Source organism: Helianthus annuus, chromosome 13 (assembly GCF_002127325.2).
Source record: "Helianthus annuus cultivar XRQ/B chromosome 13, HanXRQr2.0-SUNRISE, whole genome shotgun sequence".
NCBI lineage: Eukaryota > Viridiplantae > Streptophyta > Magnoliopsida > Asterales > Asteraceae > Helianthus > Helianthus annuus.
In genome coordinates, this window is record NC_035445.2 from 163,688,522 (window position 1) to 163,696,804 (window position 8,283).

At 37.6% G+C, this 8,283-nt stretch overlaps 1 protein-coding gene across 1 annotated transcript; it reads left to right on the plus strand.

Annotated features, from left to right (window-relative positions):
* The first annotated feature begins 3,365 nt into the window (after window positions 1–3,365).
* On the plus strand, window positions 3,366–7,838 carry LOC110900158 (RGG repeats nuclear RNA binding protein A). Its single transcript, XM_022147064.2, has 7 exons — window positions 3,366–3,795; window positions 4,391–4,700; window positions 5,238–5,303; window positions 5,409–5,535; window positions 6,608–6,766; window positions 6,867–6,923; window positions 7,318–7,838. Exons 1-7 carry the CDS (start codon window positions 3,621–3,623, stop codon window positions 7,504–7,506), a joined length of 1,083 nt encoding a protein of 360 aa, XP_022002756.1. The 5' UTR covers window positions 3,366–3,620; the 3' UTR covers window positions 7,507–7,838.
* The last annotated feature ends 445 nt before the right edge of the window (window positions 7,839–8,283 follow it).

The window sequence follows — 8,283 nt, forward strand, 5'->3', positions numbered from 1 at the left end:
ACAGAAATACATGGCAATTTCAAATGAAAATTCACTGACCAAGGGTTTCTTTTGAACGACTGATGCTACTGTTGCGACCACGAGCCGGAGTTCCTCCTGAAACACGCCGAACCTGAACAATTGACCCAAGTCTCGAATCAAGAACCATCATCCTCTTGCCGGATTACCGTCGTTGCTACGTCTGCCGCCACCGGCAGTCGCCGTGCGGCCACCGCTATCACTGTGCTGCTCCGTTACTGTTTACCGCCGTCGTGAACGGTGGCGTTTCTGCCAAGATGGTCGCCGGGTGCCGGCTTTCTTTCTCTCCGTCATCTCTTTCTCTCTCTCTCTACAAATTTTCGGATGTGTGTAGGTTGGGTGCCACAAGAAGGGATGTGGGTTTCAGAGGTGTGTATGTCTCGCCATGAATCATCACCAGAGAGCTGCCCGGATTTCTGCTCCGGTGACCGGAGTGTGAGGGAGAAGAAGTGGTGTGTGTGCGACTGGGATTTTGTTGAATGTATGTAGGGTTTTTCTAATAATAAAATGGGGGTGAAAGAATAAGTTATCTATATAGGTTAGGGTTTAGGAGAAACGTTAGCTGGGTTGGGCCTGGCCTATGGGTATGAACCCGCTAATAGTCGGATTACATTAAAACGAACTTGTTCCTAAATAATAAAATATAACGGTCTCGCATGTATGTTAGATTATACATGTTTGGCTCGGGTTAGTCGTTAACCGAAACGTTTCTCTCGACACGGCTATTATTATTTAAACAATAATTAATAATAATAATGACAATAATAATAACATTAAGAATAATAAAATAACCATTCTCTCGACAAATTGGGTCAAAAGTACGGGTTGTCACAAATAGCATGGATATAAAAACTCTCTGTGTAGAGATATATATAGATATAAGATTTGATGTATAGTTGGACATGTAGCAAGTTAAATATGAAAGCTAAATGAGTTAAAACTAAAAAAAATAGCAGGGATATAAAAACTCTATGTGTAGAGATGTATATATAGATATAAGATTTGATGTACAATTGGACATTTAGCAAGAACAAATCCAGTATGAACTTGTAACCAAACTTAATTAGTTTAATACTCGTTCGATGGACGGAATACGTTAATGTATTCTATAGTAACAACATAAATGAACCTAAAGAAATAAATCAGAGTCATATTACACAAAATAATATGAATAGCGTGACAAATAAAACTATACACAAAATTAAATAACAAGATAAGAGGCCCATGTGAAGTATACTTCTTGCTTGTCTTTAGGTAGTGTGTAAAGCATTAACATATGACTTTTTTTAACTAATAAATATACATAATTATTAACTACCATGAATGGTACTTTTGAAATATTCGTTAGTTTTGTACTACTCACGTTACATTGTGTTTCTTTCTCATATACTTGCATCAGTTTTGTTGTTTCTGAAATGTTTTGTCATAACTCTATGAACACCTCCATCATCAAGCCGCATAGGCGTAAATATGTGATTAACTGATTGCTAGATAAAATTCGATATATGAAGAACACATAAAGAGGGCTAAATATCAAAATAAGATTTGTACCGAGTGCATGCTATGGCAATACGATTGGGCAAGGCGTTAACCTTGTTTGAGGATGCGCTAGTTGCAAGATTTAATCCCGGATAGTTCCTGTGGTTTGCTCCGATTTCACCTTTAGTCCCTACATTTTCAAAATTATAGCTAGTCCCCAACTTTGGCAAATTCATTCTCGGATGGTCCCTGACGTGGATGGGGGTTAGTTTTCCCAGTTTAGTGGATGTGAAATGACAAAAATACCCTTATTGTTAAAATATAACATTTAAAACATTAAAGAAATCCAATTAATTCATATAGATGCAAAGTGGGGCCCACAATAACTAAACCCTCTACCCCACCCCTTTTCCCCACATTCCCCCGCCGACAAACGCAACCCCACCTTCACGGTGGTGTTTGTCACCGGACACCATCAACCATTCTTTCTCCGAGAGTCAGATAACACCGATAAAACCATCTCAACCACCATCAACCAGAGATTTTGGAATAATCTCTGAGACACATCATCGGAACCACCATCGTGAACCACCACAAAGCTGCAAGAGGAGTAATCTCCGACGGTTAATTCCCAACGAGATCCTTTATTCTCCGACGACGACCTTATTTTCTCTGGCGAGTTACTTTGTTTTTTGATTTGCTTTATTTTGATTTTTCGATATGTTCTTCATGTTTTTTGTCTCAAAACTCTTTACCTTTTAGATTTGTTATTCGAGAGTCAGTTCAATGTGTCCGGTTACATACAGTTGATTTTTCCGGTTACACACACTCGTTTTCCGGAAAAGGAATACAAAACCACTATAACTCGGATCTTGGGGGTTCGGGTATTCTTAATGGTGATTTTTGTAGATATATTTGAGGATTTTACATGGTGGCAACAGAGTAATCTGAATGGTCCATTGTTGATGATGACGGTGGCGACAGTTGTGGTGACGATGGTGGCGGTGAAGGGTGTAGGTTTTAGACTGGAGGAGGGTGGAGGCAGTGATTAGAGGAGGTGGAGGGTGGAGGCGGTGGTTGAGGGGTGGAGGTTGTGGTTGAGGGTGGAGGTGGTTGAGGAGTGGTGGTGGAGTTATGGAGAAGATGATGGAACTATTTTAGGTTTTTAATAAAAAATGGGCCCCGCCTGAATTAATTTGTATTAACTCTTTTTGTTTTGTGTGTTAATATTTTAACAGTAAGGGTATTTTTGTAATTTCACAACCACTTAACTGAGAAAACTAACACCCATCCACGCCAGGGACCATCCGAGAACGAATTTGCCAAAGTTGGAGACTATAGCTGTAATTTTGAAAATGTAGGGACTAAAGGTGAAATTGGAGCAAACCACATAGACTATCCGGACACTTTTCTCTTAAAGTTTTAACTATAGTACATAAAATAGTCCATTAGTCATGTAACCACACAACCATCCAACGTTCGCTCTATTGTCTAACATGTCACAACTCATCTACAACTGGTTACTAGGGATGAGCTCAGTACCAACCGGTACCGAAAATCTCAAAAACGGATACTGGTACTGCTATCGAATATACCCGGTACGATATGGTACTAGTATGATACCGGTGTTTGAAGGTAAAAACCCATATTTACCAGTAATGAAAATATCAAAAGTCGATACCGAAAATATCCCAGTTTGAGAAATTCGATACCAATACCAAATACCAATTGCTTATCTCTAGTGGGTTACATTTAAATAAAAAAAACTACAAATGTCAAGATATAGTCCTCAATCTATAATTACTTGAAAGTACAAGTGTCAATCTACAAATATCCAAAACCATAAGGATCAAACTACAAAAGAACACCTATTCCAAAAATAACCCGGACATTAAAGATTAGGTTCCATCATCTTCTTACCCACTCTATATCTTCAACACTTGCATTGCGGCTAGGGTTTCACCAAACCCTCATCTATCTCACTCCAATCCTCAAGATTTTCAAGGGTTTTTCTGGGTTTTCGATCTTGATTCGACATGACAACCACGAATTGGAATTAGGGTTCTCTCTGTTATAAAGATTGAAACTTTGTATCTTAAAGATTTCAAGAAAGAACCGAACAAATGGCGACCATGAACCCTTTTGATTTGCTCGGAGATGATGACAACGATGACGTGTCACAGCTTGTGGAAAAGATCGCTGCTGCGCCACCGAAGAAAGCTCCGGCCGCCGCCGCCGGTAAAGCCGCTGCGCCGCCGGCTAAGCTGCCGTCTAAGCCGGTTCCTCCGGCTCAAGCTGGTGAGCTCATATATTTTGACTTTATTTGATGTTAAGTTATCAATAATGATTTGGGAGTGTTTGGATGTTGGTTTAATAATGATGTAACTTTGGAGTGTTTGGATATTGGTTTAATTTGATTATCACTACTTAAAGTTATAACAAGTTTATTTGAGTGATTATATGAAAGTTATTTGAGTTTATTTGATGTTAGAATGTTAATAATTGTTTGGGAATGTTTGGATGCTTGTTTAATGATGATGTAACTAGTTAAAGGTTAAATTTGGAGTGTTTGGACATTGGTATAATTTGTTTATTGTTAAGTTATAACAAGTTTTTTGAGTTATTGATATAAAGTTATGATTTTTATTTTGAGTAAGATAATTAGATATCAGAAAATAGTTTTTTTTTTTTTTTTTTTTTGGGGGGGGGGGGGGTTGTATTAAGGGTGATTATGTTCTGTTAGATATCAGAAAATAGTTTTTTTTTTTTTTTGGGGGGGGGGTTGTATTAAGGGTGATTATGTTCTGTTAGTTATTCCGAATTAGGGTCAAGATAGTCAAGCTGATTTCATTTGTTGATTAAATTTTAACAATATATTGTTTTTTTTGAGCAGTGAGAGAGGCTAGAAACGAAGGCGGACGTGGTGGCCGTGGCGGTCGTGGGTACGGGCGTGGTGGCCGTGGCGGTCGTGGGTACGATAGAGATTCCGCCAACAACGAGGGTTCGTTTGGTAACCGTGCAATCTCAGGTGGTCAAGGTGGTACTGAAGAGTCTAACGGTAGATCTTTCGAGAGACGTGGTGGATATGGCGGTCCTCGTGGTGGTTTCCGCGGTGGTCGCCAAGGTTCTTTTGGTAATGGAGATGCTGAGGATGGTGAACGTCCACGTCGCACATTTGACCGCCGCAGCGGGACCGGCCATGGGTAAAATCTTGTTATATTTTTTAATTTCTAATGGATTAATTTCTGTAATTTCACTACAAAACCTGGCTAAAGCAAAACACATTAAGTGGCAAAAATTCTTTTTAAGTTTAACTAAATGCTTAAAACATCTATGCATCGTTTTGTGTATAAATATATATATATATATATACAGTGAAAGTTTTAAATACAGAAGGCTTTTAACGTGCGACAATACGCGACCACAACAATAACGTGCGTTATTATGCAAATAACATGTGTAATTAGGGTTTAACCGATTCATGCGTAATTATGCAATTAACGTCCGTAATTATGTATTTATATCGTGCGTATTTTAAAAATGAACATGTGTAAACCGTCGCATAATTACGCACGCTATTGCGGTGGTTGCGTACCATCGCACGTTAAGGGGCTATTGTATGTTAACCTTCCCTTATTTATACACTGTAATATATTCTTTTGTATTTTTTTTATATATAACTTAGCATTGGCAATTTTGCTTCATATAATTTTTTAAATTGTTTCTTGTTATATATTCAGGAATGAATTCAAACGTGAGGGAGCTGGTCGTGGAAACTGGGGAGCTCAGGCTGATGAGATCAATCAGTATTAATCTCTACTTGCTATATAGCTTTTAATCTTTGCGATTAAATATATGTTTTTTTTTTTTTTTTTTTTTTTGTAAGTAACTCTTTATGATTTCGGTCACAGTGAGATTCAGGAAGCTGTGGTTGAAGGCGAGAAAACTGTGGCCGCTGATAAGCCCACCGAGGAAGAAGCAAGCGATGTGAAAAACGAGAATCCTGCACCTGAAACTGTTGAGGAGCCTGAAGTTAAGGTGAGCATTGTTTAATTCCGGTTGACCTTTTTGACCCGTTAATGATAAACCATACCCCAAAATGACCCACTCGTAAAGTCGTAAATAAACATGTAAAAATTATCCTCTGTAATCTGTATCTTCTGAAAATGGAAAAATGTTCGGGCTTGGTTCGTTTGTTATCTATTATCTGTTTAATATTTATATACATATATAATTTTTTTATATATTTATTTTTTAAGAGGCCGGTTAACAGACAAGATCACCTTATCGTGTGCGATGCGTACGTGGCCACTAGTATAACGTGCGTAATTATGCAAATAACGTGCATAATTAGGGCTAACCCAACCCATGCGTAATTATGCAAATTACGGGCATAACTATGTATCATAACGTGCATAATTATGTAAAGTTTATTACTATTGTGCCACCTCTTTCGGACTTTCGGTTGAAGGTCTAGATTAGATCAGGTGTGCGGTTGAGATGCTCCGCTTCACACAATAAGTTGGTTTTGTATTTTAAACTTTCTCTATTTTTTAATGTATATTATTCAGTTGGTTTTATTTTTATTTATTTATTTTTAGTTTTTTTTTATCTATATTTTATTGTCTATTATCTGTATAATATTTTCATTTATATCCATATTTAATTTTTTATATATATATATTCATTTTTCAGTGTATGTTATTCAGTTGGTTTTATCGTATATATATATATATATAGAGAGAGAGAGAGAGCGAGCGGTTAACATACATTACGAGTAATCGTACTTCACGTACGCGACAATACTGACCGTCAGATCAACTTATCACGCATGGATAATTAATCACGCATGTAGCACTTATCACGCATGATGATCAATTTAACGTGCGTGATTATCAATTTAACGTGTGTGATTATATACAAGTCTGCGTGATTATATACAAAGTTCCTGCATGCGTAATTAGGTTTTTTAAGCTTATAACGTGTGTGATTTTCAAATGAACGTGCGTAATTTGGTCGCGTACGTTATGTATGTTAAGCCGTGAAGTGCATTATACTTTCTCATATATATATATATAATGAAGTTCGGACTCATTTATTAAATTTACAGGAAATGACCCTGGAAGAATATCAAATCGTTTTGGAGGAAAAAAGGAAAGCTCTTGCGGCACTCAAGACCGAGGAAAGGAAAGTGGAAGTCGACAAAGATCTTGCATCCATGCAGCAACTCTCGAACAAGAAAACCAATGACGACATTTTTGTCAAATTGGTGATGATTCTTTTTTTTTTAATCGTCTTTATGATTTCTTTAAAAGTGATATTTTCAGAGCTCCGTAAATCATACTAAATAATTATTAATTTATTTACAGGGTTCTGACAAAGATAAGCGTAAAGAGATTGCCGACAAAGAAGAGCGTACTAAGAAGGTAGCCATTAATTTGACTTTTATTAATAAATCGACTTTTTGTCTTTGATTTTGAAAGGAACATATTTATATGATCCATATGACCATTTTTTACCGGTCATACTACCCTTACGACCAGTGGCGGAACCAGAACGATTTAGCTAGGGGGTCATCATAAGCTTATATTCTATACTGGTTCAAATTAGAGGGTCCATCTCTAAGTTTGTTCTTCAAAAACTCAAAATTTATAAATAAAAATTCAAAAAGTTCCGGTGACCGGAGGGTCAACGGATCCTCTTGACCCCCCTCTGGTTCCGCCCCTGCTTACGACACGTCAATGGTGTTTTATAAGTCAATCCCTTATTTTTCCAAAAAATCTCTAATTGCATTAATTACTTATTTCTTGTTTGTTACAGTCACTCAGCATCAATGAATTCTTGAAACCTGCTGAGGGTGAACGCCAGTACACTGGCGGCCGTGGGCGTGGACGTGGCGGTTCTCGAGGCGGTGGTCGTTTCAACCAAGGTGGTGGTGGTTCAAGCTACGCACCCGAAGCGCCAAAAATCGAGGATCCTAGTCACTTTCCCACCTTAGGTGGTAAGTGAGAGACCCTTGTTTTTATACCGCCATTCGTATTTCATGAAAATTATCTCGAAATGGCGGGAATACAACGAGAGTCAAGAATAATGCAAGTTTCATGTGTCAAGTCTACTCCGCGTCTTAAATGAGTGTTTTTTTGTGTTTTCATATGCTCTTTGTACTATTTTGTTTCGGTCTTTTTGTTAGTCTGTCTTGTGTTCGGGTTTTATTTATGGTGTTTTTTAAAGTTTTAGAGATTTCGGAGCATATGGAGACCAATTAATTTGTCGTTTGAGACGCTTGTTTCTCAATTTTGTTTTGAAATAGATGAACGATGATTTTTACTTATTTTGATTTACGTTTATGCGTGTATCATTTACTTGATTTGGTTTGTAGCATCTCTTACGCGTGAAGCTTAAACGTCAAAGTCTTAATAAGATCGTTCGGACGAATCACTGGTTGGGATGAAGAACTTGAGAGAAGGCCGACGGTTTCTTGGTTTTCACTATTGTCGCAAAAGTCGATAGGCGCTCCATAGTCGGAGTTAATAGTACTCGGGCAGTACTCTGCCTGGACGGAAAGTACTCAGGCCTCGGCAGTCTACCTGTAGTGACTGTATCAGGCCGAATCCAATCTTTGATAAAAAGTTTTAAGCTAAATCGACGAATAAAAACATGATTCTTAAACCGAAACGACAGCATATCTGTGTGTTCTTGACATATAGTTGAAACATTAAATAAAGAATTCTTGAACTTTATACAAAATCCAAAACAGGCTGAAACAAAGAAATTAAAAGAATCCAA

Coding starts and splice junctions, on each gene's coding strand:
- LOC110900158 (XM_022147064.2), top strand. CDS start 3,621: ATGGCGACCATGAACCCTTTTGATTTGCTCGGAGATGATGACAACGAT. Junction 5,304..5,408: donor CAGGCTGATGAGATCAATCA/GTATTAATCTCT, acceptor TTTCGGTCACAG/TGAGATTCAGGAAGCTGTGG. Junction 6,767..6,866: donor ACGACATTTTTGTCAAATTG/GTGATGATTCTT, acceptor ATTTATTTACAG/GGTTCTGACAAAGATAAGCG.